Source organism: Parambassis ranga, chromosome 24 (genome assembly GCF_900634625.1).
Source record: "Parambassis ranga chromosome 24, fParRan2.1, whole genome shotgun sequence".
Classification (NCBI taxonomy): Eukaryota; Metazoa; Chordata; class Actinopteri; family Ambassidae; genus Parambassis; species Parambassis ranga.
Window position 1 is genome coordinate 6,455,724 of NC_041043.1, and position 25,313 is coordinate 6,481,036.

The following is a 25,313-nucleotide window of genomic DNA, read 5'->3' on the forward strand; positions in this document are numbered from 1 at the left end:
CCACAGTGAAGTCAGTCTCACTGATAAAACCTGGTCAGGCTGACTTTATGAGTTTAAGTGGAAGTGGAGTTTTTGTGAAGGCTGTCTATTATCACATCAGATGGAGAGGAAAGTCTTTGTCTGCATGAATACCAGGAGAGGACACAGACAGAGGAGAGCAAGCGAGGGCCGATGATGGCTAAAAGTGTTGGATGTCACTTAATAGTGATGGATGATGGAAGTTTGAAAGGCTAAAAGCCAAGACAGAGTGGGACCACAGTGAGAAAAAGATCTCAATCATATAAACGTTTGGACATTTGTTTCAGGCATTGAACATTTTGCACAGAACAACAGAGGCAAACATATCTTCCTAGAGTGCAACATTACTTTTTTTAGACTCTTCCCTTTGCAAATTGTTTATTTTAATCCCAATTCTAATGAGACATAGAAAAAAGTGACCATGCATGTTAAACCTCCGAGCAAGTTTTAGGGTTCTGGGTGCTTTCTTCTTCAGTTCCTGTGTAAAACTAAGAGTGTAACACAGGCCGTGTTCCCCTTCACCAAGCTGACTCACATCAAATGAAACCTCCACATTCTTCAGGCTTGATTGCTCAGCAGCTTAGCCCCACAAAGACTCCATTTCAGAAGTGTGTTCTTGCCTGTGCATGTGCCGATGACCCCCAACTTTTATAACTCAAAGGGGTCTGAGTGGGCCCCGTTAGAAGACGGCACGGTCCGCACTACATCGCCCCGGCAACAGGAGCCTGGGGTAGATAGCAACTGCATCACCGTAGCAACCTTGGGGTTTGGGGGGTCACTGTTTAGGGGCTTCCTTGAATGCACTGCTCCCCTCCCACCCTCCCTCCCTCACACACACACCCCTTTTTTCTTCTTGACAGGTTTTTGATTGGCCAATATTGTGGGCTCCTCACTCGTGCAGTGAGGCGGTACAGACGTTGCTCGACTGTGTAGTCTTTAGATTGATGTTAGGAAATAGTACTTTTGGTGCTGTGTAGGGGCCAAACAGTGCAGCATGTTTGAAACAGTGTAACTATCGGGTAACATCATGCCTGTCAAAGGGATTAGGATCTGGGCCCGCAAACAAAGGAGGAAACGCTATGCAGCAGGTAGGCAGTGTATGTTTTTGTGGGAATGTGTGTCTAGGCAAATTATTAGTACACACACACACAACTTCACAGATCAAGCAGTTGTAAGGTTGAAAACAAATTTCAAAATTTGCAAAAAGATGGCTTAAACTCAGGGGGAGGGTTGAACAGCTGAGGGTGAGACAGGGAGCAAAAATAGAAAATTAAACGTGTGAACTGTGTGAATTGGAGAAGGAGGGAAGGAAGGAGAAATACAAAGCTGCTGGAAATCAGCAAATAGTGCAGTGCAGGCTGAGAGTTTGCTTTGTTCATGCTGTGGGTTTGCAGTGATGACATGGTAAAGAGGAGCAGGATTTAATGGGGCACAGAAGAGTAATGGAATTTGATGAAGATGGATGTGTCAATACAGGTGAAGTTTTTTTTTCGCCCTCTATGATATTGACAAGATATTTGATAATGGGCTGTAGAATGACGGCCACTATGATAAACATGAAATGATTGGCAGGATTTTTGACAGACTAGTGGATGTAGCAGGGCAGATAGTGTAGACCTATTAGGACAATAGAAGCACAAATGAATAACACTGTTAAAAGTTACATGCATGTAATCAGCCAGTTAAATAATTCACCTGTATTACTGTATTATTAATGAGGGGAAATCTATGAAATATTGCACCTGACTCCTGTAGACATAACTTATGTGAAATATGTGTGGAGGAATTATGTTGGAAACTTCATTTATTATGTCTTATAATCATTGAAAAGTTTAAAAAATATATTGAGTCTAATGTGATCTAGCAGTGTTTGTAACCCCACCCCACAGGAGTGTCTGTGGTCGATTTGAATGTTGTAGTTGAGATTCAAGGCTTCTCTTAATAACAATGGTTATATTAGAAAATTAGAAAATTCAGATTTATTACAGAACCTTTGTACTTGATTTGATTCCTTTTAGTACTAGTACTTCATATTTTATTTGGCAACTCTGTTGTTGTACCTAAATTTCAATTTCAAACCTGGCTTGTTGTCGTATTGATTTATGGTTCCTCACCTTTTTGCAAAGATGATGGCCGCTGAGGATGAGGAGTGTCTTTGTTTCACAATCCCCTTTTTAACTGTCAATACCTTATAGCATACTTGTCAATGTGAACACATTAAGACAGAGGAGCATGTTTTAATTAAGCACACCTCGCTAGTGCAGTCTAATAAAAGCATCATCCAATAAAACCTGCATTAAAGGTTTAATTAGGAGTATCACCTTTTCCTTCCAAAGACTTTTACAATATAACCATTATGAATGAATGAAATTTCACTTAAGTAATTTCTAATAATAAATTCTGCATTTGCATTGGATCAAGTATTTATAAAGCATACATTAGTGACTTGTAAGGACAGCCTGACTGAGTCACTGCCTGGTCATGTTTTGTGCAGCAGCAAGAGAAGGTTTTCTGATCTCTATCATTTTTTCCCTCTGTCACACACTCAGCAGACACACACCCTCGCACCCTCACACCACCAATCACATATCCAACGTGTGACTTTGCTTATTAGCAGTGCTACAAAAGTATTCATTAACACTTCTTTCTCTGACCTTCTCACACCTCACTCTGTCCCATTTATTTCAGTTTTAACACACATTAAATGACTTGCAATGCTTTTATTACCTTGTCCCTTTCCATTTTTTTCTTTTTTGAAAATTAGAGATGAATATGAGGTTAGTGTGGTGCAGCTGGATTCAAAACAGACTACAAGTTTTGTCTTCTCATATAGACTAAATAAAATCTATGAATGCTTTGAGGTAGATGTACTAATGTATGCAGCTTTGATGTACAGAAAATAATAGAGTAGAAAAAAAGTCTTTAGTATTTGCTTGTTGTTTACGTCACCCGAATCAATTCTCAAATCTAGGTCTGAGTCATGAAAATTCAAATGTGAGTCTGTCTCATTTGTCTGCAGTTCTCTGGCCTCCCTCTGCCCCTTCACATCCTCCCTCACACTGTCTGTTCCACCTCCACACATCAGCCTTAATGGCCTTACTGAGTCATATACTGTAACCATGAAGTTTTTTTTTCAAAAATGGCCTTTTTCACTTTGAGCCTCGTCGTTGAATTTGTCTTCATTGTCCTTATTGTCCTTCTTAAAGCTTTAGCACTTGTGTGTTCCAGCATATAATGCTACTGTCAGGGAAACGTTGAACCTGCCAGTAAATGAACATTTCCTCTTTCTCGTTCAGTCATTAATCACAGGATATGTAAGCGCTTGTCACCGTGTCACTTATTTTGCAATGTCTTGATAAGCTTCCATCATCAGTGTGTCCTCATGTATTCAAATCACTAATAAAACGTGTTGCAACATGACCTTTGGAGCAGTCACAAACAAACAACAGTTCGAACAAAACTCCTGTGGGAATATTTTTGTTTATTGTCATCACGATGTTCTCTCAGTGGAGTTTCAGTGTTAGGCAACATGTGACACAAACACCATACCTATCCCATCAAAACAGGAAGCTCATTAAATACTTATATGTAAACATACAGTATAATACCACTCTTGGAAAGCATTTCTTTCTTAAATACTTATTTTGAAAACAAACTAATAGTACTTTTTCCAACTGCCTGTAGGTGATACCAATTATTTGACTTTTTACATTTGCAGACAACTTTCAGCTCTTGGCTCTCAAAAATGGATACAAGCCTGTAAAAGAGGTAGTTATTATGACTTTTTGGACACAGCATCACACCAAAGGCCTTGTGGTTTTTCTTCTTTGTTAAATTTCTGCTTTAATAATGTCTAATGGAACAAACTAGTCACTAATTTCAGGTCACAGCCGCACCACCATAAACCCCCAAGCTAGCTTCCTCTCTACAACAACAACGCCAGAAACCATTCTTTGTGCTCATAGTGCAGCAGTGATCATACTTTTTTTTGTTTTTGTCAACATGTAACTTGTTCTCATCAAATTTAAATGCATGTTTTTTCAAATGAATCTAATGCAGCGTCACCTTTTTCCTCTCTCCACATGGTTCTGTGATCTTCACCTGACATCTATCTGACTTCTCTATGACCCTGTCTTCCCAACTCAACAGGTAAGTGCTTTTATTTGACACATTGGAGCCCTGTGTGACTCTCTGTTCTATGATTTACAACAAAGCTTTCTTTCAAGATCAAGATGTTTTTGGATGAGTCCAGATGTTATTGTAATACTAGAAGGCTAACCCCTGTCTGTCCTAATCCACTACACTTACAGCTGTAGATTCCCATCATAGCGGCTGCTAATTTTTTTAAAGGAGTGATTCCTGGCTTTGGTGATTTATAGATTAGTTTAATGGGGATGCCTTGGGAGCTGGAGGGTGTGCTTTTAGGAATGTGGTCAAATGGGGGGGAAATGTGTTTATAGTGGGTTTAGTTTGGATGTATGTGTTGTGAAAGTGTATTTCTCCCATAGGGGAATTGGCCCAAATGTTGTCCTCAGTGACATGGGAACAAAAAGTGAAAAATAGTGTTTGTGTGTGAGATCATTAACCTCAGTGTTTTGTCAATGCTATACCATGCAGAGCCCACAGGCGCCATTCTGTTTCCTCCCTGCATAATTCACACACATGAAGCCACAGTTCTACACAGTCAGAGCGCCTTTTGGTAACCACCCACAGACACTCTTAGTTCTTTCAGCTCAGCCATAAAATGTTTTCCCACTGTAGTGCGCTGACCTGCTCTCACACCCCTGTGACCCATATCACTTTTCCTCACACTGGTTGTCTTTCTGTCCAACCAGCAGCCTGTAGCTGACCTGTCAGACAGGACCAACTGACCACTTAGATCCAAAGATTTACAAGCATTTCCTTTTTTATAATTTTAGCCTGAAAAAATTATATTTTTGTAAAGAAGTGGAACCTATACTTCTGGGACTTTAAAGATTTTGGAAGTGCACAGAATGTTAACAAGGTGTGGAGAGAATTTATCCTGTGTGCTGCTGCACAATTTGTTATAAAATTCAGTTTTGTCTGTACACAGCTTGACCCGTACATCAGCAACTAGAAAAACATCTTAATCTACATTGAGGCGAGGAATATACAGAAATTATAGTGTAAAATAGGTCTGTGCTTTTTAGGCTTAGTTTAGTGGGCAGTAAGTCTGAATAAAGAGTGGACAAAAGATGATTAAAATTTTCTCTTAATATGTTTTTAGTGAGAAAGATTCTATCATAGATTGACATCTGCTCTATAGATGCTTGTGTGCTCAGGCATAGGTTATATGTCTTGGACAGTGTGGACTCTCTTGGGCTGGTTTTCTCTGAAATGAGGTTAAATGTGTGTGTGTGTGTGTGTGTGTGTAGTCCGGTACATAGAAACTCATCTGTGTCTCTGCAGGTTATTAACTCAACTCATTATATAAGCCTTTGGGCATGAAGAGAATGAACCCTTGTGGTTCTTGGCATACAGTGTTTGAGTGTCTCTTTGTATCTTCTGGGATTGCCACATCAAAAAGATGGAAATCAACGAATCCCAAAGCCCCGAATACTTGCTTGGAAGTATTTCAAGCATTTTATGATGTCATGATATATAACCACTGTCCTGATTATTTACACAGTTATCTTTTGAAATCACACCTAACCTGCATGATCATTAGTTTCTGGGTCTTTTGATTTTATTTTAAGGACTGGGTTCCAGTTTCACATTTTTGTGCACACTGCTAAAAGAGTGTGGCCATGTGTGTTGGACAGAAGTAATCACTGTGTCCCCCAGTACTCCTTTTTTTTTTTTGGTGCGTGATTGTTTCACTGACGATGCACTTGTGTTTTTGTTGCTTCAGCAGGCTCCGAGTCTAGGTTTGGTTTAAAAAAAAATATTAATTGAAGCAAGGACACTTGTGAGGCAACAGTCTTTCATCTATGAACTGGTGCTTTAATGCTTGTGTTGTCTAGACGAGTGGGAGGAACAGAGATCACCCCTAGAAACACAGTGACACAGTGCATGGCACCCACAGATAACTATATTTACACTGTTGGCTAAACCCAGCCCGTACCCTTCATTCACTGAGTCAGTGTTAGAGTATGGTCTACTGACTTTATGACTGGACTTTTATTAAGGCTCTGGAGACTGTGGAGGCTACTGGATGCTGTATTACACACAGGAGTTGGTAAAAGATCAGCTGTCTGACTCCTCTAATAAATGAGTTTCATTTGAATACTTTTGGAGTATCCAAACGCTTTGATGAAGAATAAAAACACTGCCTTTTGTGTGTTTTTTTTGTCAGTTTAGAAATATCTTTTGTTGTTTTGAGTGGTTTAATTTGTCTCTTTTGCTAGTGGATACATTGATTTTCTCCCTACTTCTTGTTAAAATCAGTGCTTCTCACTAATCAGATTGTTTGCAGCACTGTGTCACATGTGGTAAAGACCTAATACTGGAGAGTCTGTTATGACACTCATAGTGCCTGAACTTTAACCAAGATTCAGTATTTTAGGAATTTGGCCCATTTTAAGTCCTTACAGTCAGGATTTCTTGGCCTCCCTTGATTCTGATTGTTTGTAACTTAATCTGTCTCTGGGAGAAACTTAATAGTGTGTCACTGTAATAATGTATTTGGCAATTGTTTGTCACCTACAAATAAAAATTGGATGTGGAGGAGTAGACTGATTGACGTTAGTAAACAAATGTGCATTGATATGCTCAATTTATAGCACACTTTGTCTCACTGTAAAGCCTGACATCTGCATTTGAATTTACTTTAAGCAAATCCCACAAAGAGATTAAAACAATGAAAGCTGTAATAGAAATGTGTAACAGAATTCTTTTATTTATCCACTAGGGGAATGTTTTAGATACTTCTGTAATGCAGAATTTAGATTTTTCCCTGGATTTATAAGGGAAACATGTCGGAGAATAAATGGAAAACTTTCCTTTCTCTAGTGTTAAGAGCAGCACACATTGCAGAGGTTACACATGAACAAATGATATCACAGCTTGAATGAAGGTTTTCTTTCCCTCAGAAACATAAGCCGATTTGAAAACAGTTAGGAGCCCTGAAGGAGAACAGCATACTGATGGAACATGAGATGCATTGAAAAATACACAATACCTGTCCAGGATGGGGCTGTAATTCAAGTGTGTAGCAGCAGCTTCACACACATGTGTGCTGCTGCCATCATAGGTGTGAAGTGTTTGCAAACATACACACAGGAAACCCAGTGAGAAATGTATACCCAGACACATGGACGCCTGTATGCAGATATACTGTAGATACACACCTGTAAGCGGACACAGTATGCATGAAGACCAGCTGTACACAAACATACACAAACACACAGGGAAAGTCCCTGCCGCTGCGCTGTGGGTGGGTGGCCAAGACCAGTGGCCTTTGGCTCAGAGTCCGAGGTGGGCTGAGAGTTTGTGTTCCTCCCCCTCGGTGGAGAGACACAAAGAAAGGCTGTGTTTGAAAGAAGGTATGATAAGGAGTCAAAGGGGTGCAGAAAAGGGGAGAAATTGTTGAAATAGTGAGATTATACAATACATTGTGAGATTTGAGATGAACAAACAAAGAAAAGCAGGCGAGAGAAGATGAGCTTGAGATAGAGCAAGATGAGACAAAGGGATGTGGAGAGATGGAGAAAGACAGATGGGGAGAAATGGAGCGTCGCCAGATGGAACTGTGCTCTGAAACTTTTGACAGCTCGTGGGAGGAATATCTTTGGGGAACTCTATTTCTAATTGGTTAGTGTGTTTTGACGGGGTTGTGTAGTTAATCACAGCATAGTCAATATGAACTCGCTCTGTGTGTGTTCTACTATGTGTGGGTGTGTTCCACTCAGACGCTCTATTTTCGGTCTATTGTGTGAGTGCATGTGCGTGCTCCCCCATTACACCCATAGTTTGTCTGTAATATGCCTTGAAACCCCAGCGAGTAACGGCTGGAAGGGAGAGCAGCCAGCAGGTCTGGCCAGCAACTGCTGATCTGGATTCTGCTCCTAAATCCCTCTCTAACTGAATGACTTGCTTTGGGAGTTCTTCTTGGATAAAGAGTTAGGAAAGTAAGCCAGCAGGGCGGAAAGAGGTTGCAGACAAGAATCTGTGTGAGTGTTTGTGCGTCGGTAAATGAAACCTGATTTTAGTCTAAAGTTTAGAGGAGGTTTGCATTGAGTTGATGTATTGCTGTGAGCCTGGATAAGAGGGATGAGCTCAGAATAATGAACAGTTTCGCCTGCTCGTGTGTGTTTGTGTGTCTCTCAGACAGCTCACAGCTGTAGAGGGCAAAACGCCAGACCCAAAGTCAACCCCTATTGTCACAGTAACGGTCGACCTGCTGTCTGCTTAATCAGCATAATTCTGCCTGTCACTCTTGCTGTCGTTTTGTCTTTTATTCCCTTTTCTCAGTCACTTTTCGTCTTCCTCTTTCTGTTTATCCATTTATCTCTAACTGTACCTGTCTTTCTATCTTACCCTCATTTGTCTTCTTCACTTTCTGCTTTTCGTCTTCTTTTATCACTCCACATTACCCTCCTCTCTAAATCAGCTTTAATGCCAGCCCTGAGTGCTTCTGGAAGGGCTGCAGAGGGCTTGTGCTGGCAACAAACACACACACACGCCACACACAGCTGAGGGCCACACACACTCAAATAGCTGCGCTGCAAGGCTGCTGCTACTGTTATTTCACACATCCTGACTTTTATTAGAGTTTTCCTCTCACTGTGTTCCACTTGTGTGCTTGTTACAGAGGCTTTATATATGTAAACACATGGCCTGTAATACTCACACCTCTAAAAAAAAAAAAAAAAAAAACCTGCACAACATGATTAAAAAAACACTGTTGCTTCCATTTCTAAAGAAATTTTCCACTTTTCTTTGTCCACCTTATTATGTCTTTGTTTCTGCGACAAGCTCATTCAGACACACACACTCTGTCTCAAAAGAGATTTCAGCAGGAGACTGAGGCACCTGTAGTGAGCAGGCCCCAGCGGGCGTGTTGCCAGATTGGCATCACATGAGCTGAACTTTGTCTTCACCACTGTTTGGCTTTCCAACCCTTACCCACCCTTATCATGCAGGTCCCTCATCATGGAGTACAGCTTTTTTTATTTTTAAAAGCCTCAGGTTTCACATTATTTTTTCATGATAAAAATGTAGCTGATTCTTTTATTGTTAATACTAACTCATTCCTATTTAGGTTTACTAAAATCTTCCTTTCCTATTGCCATTGTCCCGAATCATACTCATCAGTTTGTGCACGTACATGTACTGTGTGCATCCGTACTGGCCTGTTGCCAGTATTAGAGTTTTGATTCATGTATGAGCATGTGCTGTATAAACTGCACATTCTTCTGTCCTGACTGGTGCTTCCCCTCAGCTGTTATCAAATGTTGTCACCACTCAGATTTGAGGGAAAAAAAACATGTGCATGCACACACACACACACACATATATGTTTCCCTCAACAGACATCGCCCTACCTGTGACATTTAAAACAGGTTTAACTCCATTTAAATACTGTAGCAATGACAAACACGCTGCCCTGTGAGGACTACAGGAAACACCTTTTAGACAGTCTTAACTTCATTATATAATGAATACTTATACAATATTGGGTTTATCAGTAGGTACACTGTGTATTGTTTGCATAGCAAAATGCAGGTTTGTGGGTATACACAGGGTAATATTCAACTAGTTTCAGATTGGTACAGGTTTCAGAAATCCATCATATATGTTCAGTATCCAGTCTGTTTACAGAGTCTATAGGAAGAAAGTTAAATATAAATCATCACAATAAACTTGCAAATGTTCGCACATCACTCTTCAGCCCTTTGAAATGGACCATCTGTACATGATCAATACCACATTCTGTGTGAAAAGTACAACCACATCTGGCCTCAGATCTGCTGGACTCGCTGCTCAGGCATGACTGATCAGGAATGCGGAGTCGACCGCACCCCTTTCTCCCCTTCAACCACTGGACTAAGGCCTGCTGGGCGTGTGTGTATGTGTGTGTTTAAGTCTGTGAGTGCCCTGGTTGGATTACCGGAGTCCATTTGTCTAATAAGCTGCAGTGCCACTCCTTTCTCAAACTTTTATTCCTTTCATGCAATGCTACCAAGTTGTTGCTCATAGCTCTCTACTGTTGAGAATATTTTGTCAAGTAGTTGAATAGAAACAAGGCGTGCCGTTCAGGGATGCTTACGTATGAACTGAATGCATATTATTGTATAGGCCCCAGCCTTTCATGCTGGACATGCCTGTTTCACAGATGTGGTTCAGATGTACAGCCAGTCACTCTTGTTCATAATGTATGTGAATTTGTGTGTGCATGAATACAACCAATGAGTCTATGGTTTTGTCGGAATTATACTATATAGCAAGTAGGCTTGTGCAAAATCGTATCGTGTGCAATTAATCGTCAGAAAAACTGTAATCGATTAATATTTGCCACTTATCGATTACGGCGATTAGTGCCTCGTCATGATGACGCATTTTTGTGTGCGGCGTAGTCTCACCATCACCCGCGCACATGTGAGCCCACAATAACAATAAAAAGACAGTGGTGTTCAGTTAAATAATGCGGAGCAGCACGTTTCTAACATAAGTTCAACGTCTGTCACCATAAGCCCGAGCACGAAGAAAGCGCAACGAGGACACAACACTACACTACAGCTGTATATAGTGCCGCGACATGCTGTTCTACAGTCTGAGTGAAAACATGCACTAGTGTGGGACATATTCAGTCACAGGTTCATTTGCGCAGACACATTTTTTAACTTGAAATAATCACTGATGTGACTTTTCTGAACTTTGTTTGTCTATTTGTCTGTTTAATTTTAATGTTGACATGCTTTGTGACCTTAAGATAAAAACATTTGAAGGACAAAGTTACTTTAAATGTTTGCTTCATTATTATTTTGAAGCAGTTTGTGCCTCAATATTATCAATACATATTTCCATGGCTGGTTGGTGCCTAATCACCAGCTTAGCCTGTTGTGAATGAAGTAGTTAACTTGACTGATGATTTGTCGGCATCATGCTAGAACACTGTGCCAATTTAGAGTCAAAAACATGTAAGTGCAACTGTCATCAATTAATCGTCAAGTTAATCGTTATCGGCTAAATGCCACAATTAATCGTGATTAATTTTTTTGCCAATATCGCCCAACCCTAATAGCAAGTCAGCTGCTGCTGCTGAAGGGTCTGAGCTTAGGGGTCAAAGGTCAATACCTGCTTTACCTTTTTCTTTGTATCTGGGGGTAATCCACACTCACACATGACTCTTATATATATATACACACACATATATGTAAGGACATACCACACGAGAGAGAATTGTGTTCCTAGCTAAGCTGGCAGCTTTTAGCGAGGAATAATAGAATTAAGTAGCATACCATACCTCACACACAACAACACACACACTAGTGCTTTCAGTTGGAATAATGGGTGGTGGAATAATGGAGCACGTGGCCAGAGGAATGAGGGATTTGTCTTTTAACCACAGTGGATTGACAAGAGTTGACTACAGGGGGTTTGGACCAGCTTAGTCGCTGTCTAACAACTCAACAACACCCAGTGTCTATGTGTGTTTAAATGTGTGTCCTCCAAGGGGCTATTCCACAGAGGACAAATATAGTCCTTGAATGTTTGAAATAGCAGTGTTATCCCTGACTAAAGATTTCTATCTTTGGACACACACCCATTAACAAACAAACATAGTCCCTGCAGACCATGGGATAGTGTTGTTTATTGACTGCCATCTGATAGTGAAGTGTTAGGCATGCTCATACAGAAGAGCAGAGACATATCAACACACATTTTTCTGGCCCATTTAACCTCTCAGTAAAGTGCCAAGGCTTTTCTGACCAAAGATCTAACTGCTCCAGTCCCTTCAGTCTGACGGTGTCCTCTTGTGGTTAAAAGTGGTAATTACAAATGAGCAACTATGTTAAAAAAATGGTGACAAATCTGTGAATCCTTTTTAAGTCATTAAATATTTAAGGCCCTTATTTTTGTCATGCATTGGTTAAACAGTAGTCTGTTTTACAATGCATACTTGTGGGGCATATCCTCACATATGCCCTCACACAAATTATTTCAGATGTTTAGATGGTTCCAGTGTGATTCAGTAGCACCAGTATTTCCTACCACCAGAGGGCTGTTGCTGGGCTACCAGCCCTGCCCCGGTTGCCCCCTTGAGGTCTGAAGCTGCTCAGTAGCTTCTCCCATAGTTGGATGTTTTCTCCTGTGTGGCTCAGATTTTACTGTCCTTCCCAAGTCTATTCTCATGTGTATTATTAACATGTATCCCCTGTAGTCAGGTTCCTGTCTGACTGCTGTGTGATCATTGTTTCCATTCGAACGCACCTTCTTCATTTGCTATGATGACCACGATGTGTCTTATGTGTGTGTGTGAGTGTGTGTTGGGCATCCATTGTTCTGAGGCACTAACAGTAATGATTAAGGTTAACTTAACCCCACCCTTTCACCCTCCCATCATTCTCTCTGGCAGTTTAAGTGCATCATTCCAGCATATGAGGTCAATTTATGGACTCTGGTGACCCTATTGGGGCTCACATGTGTTTTAGTACAGGACAGCTCACTCACACACTCACACACACACATCCACTGATTTTATTACTTTATTTTTTTTCAAGGATCCAACATATTTTTAGTTGCACCATAATAGACAGCATGGTGGAAACTGCTGCCTTTTAACCAAATCAAAGTGAAGAAAGTTTACAAAATATTGTAGTTGTTTGCCTTATTAATGAAAGAAATAGTGGAAATGCAAATGTCATTTCTTTGATCTATTAATATCTGTGGCATAGCTCTTTGGGGCATTGGGTTATACACCACACAATGCATGAAACCACTGCTGTCTCTCTATTTTGACACAAACACCTTGACAGAACAGGGCGCAGTATCCCTTGTCTGTTACTAACATTGTGGATGACACTTGACCTGAGTGTAAACTATACATGCACAAAGCAATGTGATGTTTCTTAAAAGAGACTTGATGAGTTTACCTTTTATTTGTTCTCAACCAATCAGTACATGAGCCTTTAAGTACTTTAGGCAGGTGTGTGCTTACCTTCTTCTTGTTTGTTTAAAAGGCAGTTTACTACAGTTACTATTGTGTACATTTTCTATACTTTCTATACTGCATAGAGTTCAATAGTCCTTCTGGCACTGCTTTATGATAAAGGTGCACACAAAAATATGATACTCTATGCAATGCAATGATATTAACATGCTTATACAACTAAAAGTGTTTAACATTGATTAATATCTAAAGAATTATTTGATGACTATTTTGCTTGTCTACTTGATACTTGATACTTGTGTATGTAATGAGGACAGGCCCTCCAGAGCCTTTGGTGAAGATTCCAACACCTCTTGGAGGAACCAAATATAGAGCGTACAGTATAACACACACATGTCGAGAATACTTTCCTAAACCATGGTTACCCTAGTTTAAACCAGACAAATTAACACCATATCTCTCTGAAAGACAACAGCAGCCAACTGGTGAAATAACCTGCTTTGCTCCAGAGCTTTTTTGTGTATATGAGTGTGGTCACACACTCATATACACATACGGGCAGCAGCTTCCATGTAACTGTCCCAGTAAATGCGGGGTGCTCCAGGGTAATAAAAGCCTTCCTCTGTGCTGTAGCTGAACCCCTGTGTTTAACTGGCTCTGTGAATGTGTTACCGCTGCGTGAAACTTGTACTTACTGGGATTTGACGTTTTGGCAGCGACACTCAGCTAAGGCTTTTATGAAAATAAGACAATTGTGCACTAGTGGATGTACTAAATACTACTTTTGTGAGTGTTGGTTTCTTGTGATATCCAGGTAGGCTTTTCTATCCACTATATTTACTGCTTGTGTGACAGAGTCTGATCGGGGTGTATCGATGTCAGGCCACGGCTGGCCTCTGATGTTGGATTGGGTTACTTGGTAGCCAGGTCGTCCTCATGCCGCCGTCTACTGTTTGTATCATGGAAGTGGTGACAGTGTGTCAGCGTGTGTGTGAAACTTATACATTTCAACTTTGTGGTGTTTATTTTAGCAGGATACACAGTTTAGTCATGTTGAGTAAAATTACAGATTTCTACTGTGTTATAATGTGTCCATGTTTTTCATTTGTAGTAGTAGGTTCTGTACAAAGTGCCATTAATAAGTTCATGTCTCATCGTGGAAGGAGACAAATGATCAATACATTTGCACTTCTCCCCCTCTTCTCATTTTTCTATACCCAATCTTTTAAATTTGCTGTATAACTCATCTATGTAAACCTTAGGTCATGAACTTATAAACCACCCTTTGTACCTAACTTTGCATTGCGTGTCTTTCTGATCTATGATTGTGTGAATCCAGTGGTTATTCTGTCAGCCTTTAATTTAATGTGATTTCATGTAATTTAGCTTTAATTGCACAGTATCTTAAGTGCACTTCCTCACTGTCTGGTCTCATGTTTACTTTGCCTCTTGTCTCCCTTCCCAAACTGTGTCCCAAACTGACACTTGTGACCTGTATTTCCTGTTTAAACAGTAGCATGTTTAAAGTCTGTATTGTTTCACTGTTAATGACATGCCACGTGTCTGTGTTGATACTATCATGTTTGCGTTCTCTGATAACGTGACACTGTTAAGCTTTTTTGATAGTGCTTGTTTCCTGGAACCTGAATTTTCTTGTTGATGAAAAGATTAGGGTTAAATTGCTTAAATTACTGTAAACTCAATAACACCAGTAAATTAGTTTAGTATTTAATAAAATCATCAGGGATGAAAACGACCCTTATGGGCTACACTCTATTTGTTGTTATGGAGCAGATAAACATGTTGTATGTTGTACACAGATCCTGAAGCTTAGCCATGGTGTGAAACTTACAGAAAACTTTGAATTGTCACTATCAAAGTCACAGTTGTTTAGGTTTTTAACAGCATTTTTATTCATAATTATCCAGCAGACAAAAGGTGCCACTCTAAAAGATATTGATATTCCCCTCCTACCAGAGGCAGAGTCTGTTAAATGTCTTCTACAGATATCCAGTCGAACATATTGATTATTGTCACTGCTTCTGTGTGTGCAGTTTATAAAATAGAAATGGGCTGGGGGTTGAACCAGGATGCTGACCCTTATATAATGTCTGTCACTTGGGGTTTACAGCACTAAAAAGGCTTTTCTTCCTGAGAAGAGAATATTAACAAACTGGGTTCACATCACTACTCGGGACAGAATAAGGCAGGTTAATTATTCAAGGACTGCTGACTTGTGTGTCATCAGTGTGAACAAAGGTCTTAAAATATGTTTGTGTCTGTGTGTTTCAGATCTCTCATATTTGTTAAGCTGGGATATCAGGACCCAGTAGTTGTCCCTTTGTGAAAACAGCAAGTGCTGAGATAGTAGATTTCCTCTCTAAAGAGGAAAGGAAAATGAGGTCAGGGACCTGACATGGTGATGGACATTTAGGTCTAGGCTTACACCACAGCCACAAATCTGGTATCAGCTTTCAGTGGTGTAATGGAGTTACATTAAGATCCACAATAAGACTTCACAACCTTAAATTCTAGACAAAAAAATGACCTCTTATTTCCTATTTTCAGGTTTTACCATTTTTGTGTAATTGGACACAAACAGGTGAAAAGAATTGATTAGGGTTTTGGACTTGCTGGGATATGTACACACAGTTATTGTCACACTATTGTGGTCACACACTCCCTCTGCAGTTACACTTGGGTTGAAAAACTCCACCTCTTTAGCACAGTTGTAGTGCCCCATAAAGACTTTGTTTTTGTCCTGGACTGTCACCATGCGCTATTTTTACCTGACTCAAATACATGTTGTGATAGTGATAAGTTTGTGTATGTGACTTAAGAATAGGTATTTGTCTAGGAATGTTGACGATTAAAATCACTTTAGTCACTCAAATGTGATCTTGACACGCTTTTCACGTCAACTGTTTTCAAATTCTTGCTCATCCAGTTTGCTTCCTGCGCCTCAGGCAGCTAAAACTACTGGAGCTACTGTAATTACTGTGACTGTACCCTTTTAACACTTCTAGTATACTAGGTTTACTAGCTTGTAGTGGTCTTTTTAGCCTACTGTTTGTCCAATTTGGAAAACTGGACAAATGTTACTATGTATTTCATATACATTGTAATTATTTATTGTGAAACAGGACTTGAAGTGCCACTTGAGAGGGATGTGTGTGTCTGCTCACCTGAGGGACATAAATAACAGAGGTTAAGGGCAGTAAACAGAAAGACAAGTGGGGGGAAAAAGGTGGAAAGGAGAAGGAGGACGTGAGGAGGGGTTGCCATGCCGGCAAAACGAATGGAGGGGAGGGGCAGAGATCAGGAATTGCAGAAAACAGAAAGAGAGAGGCAGGGAACAAGGAAGAAGGGACGGGCTGACTCGTATTTCAGCTTCGTGTGTATGAGGGTTGGGTGTAATCCTAACCCTATACTCACAGCACAAATAGTCAACCCTTGTAGTCATACTCTTGGAGTTTATGGAATCCTTTTTAGCTTGTTTTTGTGTCATACTGTGAATCTTCAGTACTTGAGGCAGGTGTGTGCTTACCTTCTTGATTTTTGCATGTGCTGATCAGCTGACTGTAGAGCCAGATCCAGCCGGTCTTATATACTTGGACTTTTTTTTATTCATTTTACTCAACTACCACTGACGACAATACTCAAAGAAGAGAGGTAAAAACGGGAAAAAGAAGAAGCTGGATGAATGTTGCTGCAAACCCTGATAAGTGACATTATCTCTCCTAACTCCCAGCAGAGGATCTCTTATTTTGGCAGGAGCTTTTCACATGTGAGTGTGTTTATGCCAAGTGACTCCATCAGGCTGGGAATAGACCCAGGGACGCCGAAACCTCCTAACCCCCCTCGGTCTGCCCTGACGCTGAGACGGTGGCTGTCAGCTGGTGTGTGCTAACAACTGGAGATAACAACACTCAAGGGCAAACACATTGTCGTAAACAACAACCGCTGACTTGCCTTGATTGAAAAGTATCTTAATGTAATTTGGAAACCCCTCTCCACCCTGTCATACACCACTGATGAACTTTACAGCCAACAGTGACTGTGCACATGCACGTGTGTGCCGCAGAAGGGTGGTGATTCTCTTGGATTGTCTAATTATCCCTCTGGGTTTGGGAATCAGGCCTGGAGTCTTAAAGCACAAAGGAAGAAAAGAGATGACTTAAGTCTGGCTTTCTGCTCATGAATTAAATTAGAAGAGGTTGGAAGTTGACGCTGTCCAGGTTGGAGTCATGATGTGGAAGTGTGCAAGCAAAAGGGGAAAAAACTGGGCTATAGATGAGCTTCCTCCTGGAACTAATTTAATGCTAAGCATGGAATAGTCTGACTCATTTTAGCATGTGTGTAGATGTGGATGTTTAGAATCTTATGATCTGGACTTAGAGGAAATATTTCTACACCCCAACCTACAGTAAGGATTTACATCTGAGGATTAATTTTCCAGATTAAAACTTAACTTTAATGCGACACCCTCCCATCTGGGACCTTCCATGAGTAAGGATGAGAGGCGACAGGAGATCAGCCTCATTTCGAAAGGAGAAACCAGCGGGCCTGACCAGGGCTCTTAGCTGGCTCAGCGTGTCCACGCTCTCCCGCCAGAGCAGGCGCATCTTCCACAGCCAAAACGAGCTCCATGTCGTTCACAGGCACCACTCACACTCGCACTCCCATCTTCATACAGCAGACAGAGGCGAGGATGAGGATGATGACAACTGGGTGTACCAGCCTCAGCACAAAATAGGTGAGAGGGAAAGAAGAGAGTGTGACAGTGGCACGTCTGAATGGATTTTTGTTCTCAGTCTCATCTAGGAAGCTAGTGAATGACTTGTTTACAAAGAAGTGTGTTCCGGTTTTGTTTTTCTTTATGGCCCCTTGTTCTCTTTCTCCACCATACTCACACTTCCTGGTTGCCATAGGGTGGGAGTGTGTGGACAGTGGGACTAATAGTTGGTCAAAGGGCACATTGTGTGTGTGATACAGTAGGTAAACAATGATGCATCAGACAGGAAGCAGGTGATGTCACATACATGGTGATGTCACAGGTTGGTACCACTGAGTGTGGGATTTGGTGCCAGGGAGAGGGTTTGTATTGTGTGTGTGTGTGTGTGGAGGCTTGGATAGCTCAGTGCTGTAAGGCATTTTCTTTAGTGTTTTTTCTAATTAATATTCATCTGTAGATCTTCTGGCCTGAGGTAAGAATACCATTTATACTACTTCAGGGGGTGTTGTGTTTCCAGATTAGTCTCATTACTTATGCATCCGTTCATTAGTTGTGTGTGTGCATGCATGTGTGTATACTCAGTCAGTAGTGGCAGTAGGGAACAATAGCTGAAGCTTTACCCAAGAATGGAAAAAGGGTCAGATGTAAGTGTGTCAGGGACAGTGCAATGTAATCACTAACTTTAACTCTTACTGCATTGGTAGTTTAACATACGTGTTTATCACTTACATGGTCGATATAGAGATACTTTGATTGGAGGACAGTGTGGGAAAAGAGTATGATATAGCTGTTTGCTTGTGGTACATATATGTATCTACATGTTTGCTATGTGATGGTATTGGAGCATTGTAGACTGTGTAAATACTTAAACATGGCAGCACCACTAACCACCTTTCAGACAGAAAACCAGCCCACATCTCTTTTCATGTTCATTACTAAAAACACCCCAAGCCTCTTAGAAACAGGGATTAGTCTTAAAAAAGCCTATAACGTTTAGCTTGTAGACAATTATACAGGTGAGAAGAGACTGTCTGAAGATATACTCTATCTTAAATAATACTTTGTACCTCTCTGCCTGTGCAGAACATCAACTAAAATCTTATTTCTGACAATAAAATGGTTGTTTTATGAGATAATAAGATACAGAAAAACTCAATGCAGCAGGATAACTATGTAGTGCTCTTGTTGCTGTTGGCCTAAAAACTAGTTGGTAATTCTTGGAGCAGCAGTTACCTGGTTAAGTCGCAATTTTGTTGCTTTACTTTTGTATTTTATTGCATGTCTCAATCCTTACCAGTCACTCTGTCACCCCTGAACCTGCCTCTGCTTAAAACAGCTCTATGATGAACATATCTGGAATGGTTTAAGGTCCTGACATTTTTTTCCAAGTCAAAGGGTAGAAGCTGAAGCCAAGCAAAGTTAAAGTGGTCACTGACATGCTGTCATTAATGAAACACATGGCTCTAGGCTTTCACACAGGCAAGTGTGAGGCAGTATATTTTTCTGCATCTTTTCATTCCACTTGTCCAAACTGACCAGTCATATTTAGTGGGAAATTGCTGGTGAAGCATGTTGGGGTGTAAACAAAGCATTCAATTGTTCTCCAGTGTTTTAAATGTAGGGTCAATATCTGTACCGTGTGCAGATAATGTCCTTGTTTTTGAGCCAGATGTTCCATACTCCATGTTACTCCTCTGTTTGATATGTCTTAGATAAGATCATCCTGCCTATTTGCAATCTGCCTATTCCGTCCATGTTTACCCCTTACATAGCTTTCTCAGGAAAACTCTTCAATGCACAGATTATTTAACAGATCTTATTTACATTCATTGGTATTTTGAAGGCATTACAATCTTAAATCAAAATGCATCACTTCCATTCTATAATTTAATTCTCCAAAGAATGAACACAAATTGTTTATTGATTCAGTGATATTAGCTACAAAAAACACTAGAGCTTTGTTTTAACGGTTTATTCTCTGTCTTCTCTTTTTCCTCACACGCCCTCATTTTCTTTCTTTCTTTTTCTCTCCGTCGTACACACAGTCTATCTTTTTATAGCTAATTCTAGACCAGACACAGTATCATAGACGGGTCAGAATTAAACTATTCCCTACAGAGCATATACACACACACACGCACATGCGTACATATACTGTACTGTAGCACCACACTGAGAGGAAACGTCTCATACGAATAAGTCTCCACATTGAACCATAAGTATTTTTATAACATCTGGATCTTGCTTCCACACGCCTGCCAGAGCCCATTACAAGACATATGGGCAGCCGTGCACTGTGCCTGTGTGTAAATATAGCCCTAAAATGAGTGCCTGGGGATCCAGAACCTGCAATTTTGACGCAGCCTACAACTTGACTCAGTTGGGTGTTTGCCTTGGTTGCCAAGGAAACGGGTGTGTGAGTGAGCATTTCCTGATGTGATTCAGTTTGACCTTGCTGTTGGGACAACTCCATGAACCTATCATGTGGAAGAGAGCCATCTGGTACACAGGCTGTTATTGGCTGACCAGGTGAAGATCTGGTAAACCTTATTTGACTTGAGGTGATTAATTAAAAAATCGTTTTCTTGTTGATTAGTGGAGCTAAATAGCTCTAAAGAGAGAATCCTGAACTTTACAGACTACTGTTTAGCCCTTAGAAACATCAAGAAATCCTACACTAAATATAATTTTTTGTGGATTTTTTTTCTCACAGTGAGTGAATTCTTAAATATTACAGGTAAACAGTGCTGTCCTTCAGTTCCCTCATCATCTAATTTCAGGAAATAACACAAAACAGATGCGTCCAAAAAATAACATTTTTACATTGAATAATAAAGCATTACGGTGGTTTTTGCTTAGAATATGATTCCAACAGAATCATTTGGTTTCTTTATGTATTAACTTTTATTAGATTATTTTATAATTAGAATGCGTAGAACACCACTTCAACTCAATATAAAAATTTACCCCTTCAGTTTTAGTGTTTTCATTTTGTTTGTTTGTCTTCCAAGCTCTTCCTGGAGCTGTTTCACCATTATTCATTATATTTTATTTTTTGCAGCTGTTTCTTTATTTCTTTATTGCATTGCATTGGCGGACACTAGTGTGTGCTAGTAGTGTGTGCTTGTGTTAGGCAAACAGTCCTAAACTATGATTTTCAGATTTAACATGAGATCTGAAAATCATTTGTTTGATAACTGAGTTACCAAACTATCTGTTCTGTCGATTGTTGATTCTCTGAGTGTTGTTACATTTTCTTAGGTTAGAAGTCTTTCACTATTGCCACTACCCATGACAATAAGGTGATCTGGTCAATGTCTTCAATCCCCCTAACTGATCTCTCGTACATGTCTGTAAGGCAAAAGTAAAGAGGTCGCATCGGCTGCTCTGAAAGCACATGCCAAAAAATAGATCGCACAGTTGGGCCCCTCCGATTGAATCTCTGTCCGGCCTGTATGGCAGCTGGGAATTTGGACCTTGTTTACTTCAGTGCTTCTTATAGGCAGTTTAAGTTATTTACTGTATAAGATGTGCACTCAGTGACTCTGACTTCATCAAGATGATTGCTGTTGGCAGAAGTGAGTGCACCATGTTAACATGAAAGTTAGGAGATTTGAGGATTAGTATTTGTCAGAGTTTTGTGCCTGGTGTGTTCTTTTTCAGTGTGCACTATGTCACTGTGGTCATTTTTTGATTCACACATCTGGGGCAACAACATATTGGCCTAAATATTACCCATACCTTGGCACAGAAATGTGGTCGCTGCCAGAACCAGAATTAGGTCTTGCATTATAAAATGCCATTAAGGAGGTGTTTATGAATTTAGGCTGTATGAAAGGATCATTTAGGATATTATATTGGTCTGGGTGAGATGCTTAGTGATTTTTGAGAGGATTCAGATGGACCAAACTCTTGCATAACTGTCTTTTTTGGATAGTTTGGACACATTTGTACACACAGAAATCCAGATTAGCAGATGATAATTTGCTGTAGGCTGGGGGGAGATGGGATGTATAAACCAGCAAGGTCTCATTAAAATACAGACATGGAAATCTGGTGATGTGGCCCATAGCCCAGGGCATGTACACACACTCCTACTGTACCTATACAAAACATACACACACACACAGTGTATTTATAACTGCTTCTAATCACACTTCTCTTTCTCATTTTTTCTCCTATGTGCTGATCGTGACTCACTGTTCTTCAGGTAAGTCATATCTTTGTCTGCTCTGACCCTTATGACCTCACAATAGCTGATCCCAGATCAGACTTACTGTATGCCTAAATTCTCTGCAAAGCACGTCACATGGTTCAGTTTTAGACCGCACTGGATCACACGTCCCACTAAAAATACATCAGTGCCCCCACTTCTTCCTGCACAGTTTGCTTCCTATTACGTTTATATTAAAAGGGGAAGCAGAGGAGAAACAAGTGATGATATATTTGTGAGCATGATTTCAGGTTATAAGTGGATAAAGGTCAGAGGCTTATATTGATAGGATGCATCATGTATGTTGTTCCAACAGTGCAGAGGTGAGAGCTTAGAATCCACCACTATATACATGCAATCATGTCTGTCAAAAGGACTGATTTCTTGCTATGTTTTACTGAGAAATTTGTTTAAAATGAGAGGCATAAGTATTCCAGGTGTTTCCTCATCGCGTGTCTGACTGTTTGAAAGCTGCCTCAAGCTTAGCGTTTATCTGCCTGTGTTATGTGACCTTATCTTGCAATGACGCATAGCACACAATAGCTACATGTTGTGCTAGAAGATGTGCAGAGCGCTGAGGTACGTTGAGATAAGATGTTGTCTTTGTGTCCGATAGGGGTCCTTTTACATGATTTAATCCCTGTGGTGAGGTTTTATCTAAAGACAAAGACTGTATTTTGGAGAATGACCACAGTGGTCAGTTGGAATGTCTTTAAATGTAGTGTTTTTACAGAAGGAGGTGCCTCTTCCATTGCTTTCCATTTGCTTTTACTGCTTATTACACTCGGCGCTCTGACTTTTTAAGATTAAAAACCCTCTGAAATGTTGCGATAATGATAATTTTCTTTCACGTCTCTGCTTTTACCACTTTAGCTGTATGAGAGCAGTGATTAGGTAAACCTCAAAGTGAAGCCTCTGAGCCAAAGGTTTTATGGGGTAAGCTTAATGTTAAAGACGTTTTTGGGCAAAGCAGCATCCAATTAAGGTGGAAGTTTGATGAAGTGAGATTTTATTGCCTGGTCAGGTTAGGTTATTTTAAGGATTTGTGTGTGTTTTTAATTGCAGATTTTTTCTGGGGTTGTGTTTTTGTGGCTTTCTCATTTTTAGCCAGTCATGACATGCTTGCAACGAGGCTCCACGTCACTTATACAGTCACACAGACACACGCATATACACACACCAATCAGCCTGTAATTGGTGACATCTGGTTGAGGCAGACACATTATGGCCCTACTGGAGTGGGATTAATATGCTCATTTCACACAGCACGCGATACACACACACACAGCTTAATTATGATTGTAACACTGTTATTTGTTCTTTATTTTATTCTTTTCAGAGAATTCTTTACAGCTCTCCTTAAAAACAGACACCACACCAAACCGGAGTAGTGGCACATTTAACAAACCTGATTAGGATGTTAGGTCATTGTTAGGTCCACCCTCTAAACTTCTGTAATCACAATGAATACACAACGCATCATCTTTAAACCAACTTATTTTCTGCTTCAAGCCAAACAAGCATCTGTTTTGTAGCCACATCAAACACTCTGTGTTTCAGCCACCTCCATCCATCCATCCATCCATGTGACCCTGCCTGTTTTCTGAGTGGCCGGTGTGCAGGGCTTGTGATGCACCATGCTCGTAGCTGCGTCTGATAACAAACAGTTGAATTGTGGGGATTAAAGCGATTATATTTGATCACCACACAATAGATTGGCCTCAAGCTGGGGGCCCCCCTGTCTCACTCTGAACTGCTGACTGCCCAGATTCTCTACAGTCACTATCCTCTGTGATCCTCAGTGCGCGCGCTTGTGTCATTTTGTTTATTTTTGTTTGCTACTAAATTAATATACTGCATTGATAGACATTCATATTAATGTATATTTGTGTCCACTTTTGGAGCTGAATTCTGCATTTAGGAGACCAGTCCAGAGGCTTGTGGATGACAGCAGCTTAAGAGTTTTAGCTCTCTTAACACTGATGGGGCGGAGAGATGAGAATGGGGCAGGGTGGGGGGTGTCAGTGCGGTAGAGAGACACTCAGGGTAATAGTGAGGAGAGAGAGGGGAAGCAGAGTGAGGGGGGGGGGGGGGTCGCAAAGCAGTTTCCTGCGGTGTAGAAGTTGGCTTGGTGCCACTCAGAGCGTGTGCATGTGTGTGTGAAGGGAGAAAGAGAGGGAGGGCGATGGAGAGGGAAGCAGTGTATGTGTCAGGATCTGTGTGTCTGCGTGTGAACGGCTTGACCGAGCGGCGTAGAGAAACTGGGCGAGGGGAAGTGAAGAGGGGGACAAGGGAGATGATTATCAAGAAAGAGTGAGACAGAAGAAAGAAGGAAGGGACTGCTGTTTGTTTTTTTTGTGGATAAATAAGAAAATAAGTGAAGAACCATGTTCTGTCTGAAAGGTAAGAGCGAGTGTGTGTGTTTGCACTGCCTCACAGTGTGTGGACTTTTCCCGGAGACTTTGTGAGACAAAGAAAAGTGTGGAAAAGTGTGTGGTGAGTAATCTATCACAGCAGCTTACTCCACACAGAATCCTTCCTTTGTTTTTTCTTTAGTAAAGGAAACCTCCTTTCTTATTTTAATCATTCCTTCCTTTACTCTTTTGGTCTCTGTTTCTTTAATCCTTTCTTTTCTTATATCTCTGGCTGCTGTTTGATTGCTGTTCTTTCCAGCATTTTGCATACTTCACTCATACTTTGGAGTCTTCTTCCTGTGTGTGGAGCTGCTCACATTTGTGTGCATCTGTGTACATGTATGTCCGTGTTGTCCACAGTAACAGCTGGCTGGGCGGCAGTTGCTGTGCTGCTGGGCTGCAGAGTCGGACCATGTGTTGGCCATTACTTGACTGACCAGTTAAAAGGGAGATAAGGGGAAACTGGCTCCTCTTTTACTGACAACTTCATTTCTGTTTGTCTTGCTTTGCTACACTACAATATACTGTTGACTCGCTATAGGACTGACTGCACTGACTGAGGTTGTTTAGTAGACAAGATGTAGTTGCTGATAGAGAGAAAACAGCTGTCCTGGTGTGTCAGTCAGCTTTCTCAACTATATGAAATTCATGTTTTCAGCTTTAAATGCCACAGTTGACATGTGATTTTAAGATGTTAACATGCGTAAATGTAAAGAATAACATTTGTTATTGTCATTCACTTCATATGATAAAACACATATGTTCAAGCATGCTCTCGATGTATCTAGAGAAATGAGGAAATCATCTTTTTTGTCAAACTGGAGTATTTTGTGTTTTTGTAGCCTGTAGATTTATGGC

General features: G+C 40.6%; 1 protein-coding gene across 8 annotated transcripts in view; it reads left to right on the plus strand.

The window, feature by feature from the left end:
* nhsl1b (NHS-like 1b) overlaps positions 1–25,313 on the plus strand; it is an 83,172-nt gene that overhangs the window by 16,613 nt on the left and 41,246 nt on the right. For 2 of the 8 annotated variants that reach the window (XM_028396987.1, XM_028396989.1), the window contains exon 1: positions 16,459–17,849. The exons of 2 other annotated variants lie outside the window; for them this stretch is intronic. In XM_028396987.1, the coding sequence (XP_028252788.1) occupies positions 17,609–17,849 (241 nt within the window). In that variant the 5' untranslated portion in view covers positions 16,459–17,608. Of the gene's footprint in view, positions 1–16,458; positions 17,850–24,362; positions 24,445–25,313 lie in introns of those variants that run through there. 4 more of the 8 variants (XM_028396988.1, XM_028396992.1, XM_028396997.1 and 1 more) reach the window with 3 other exon arrangements.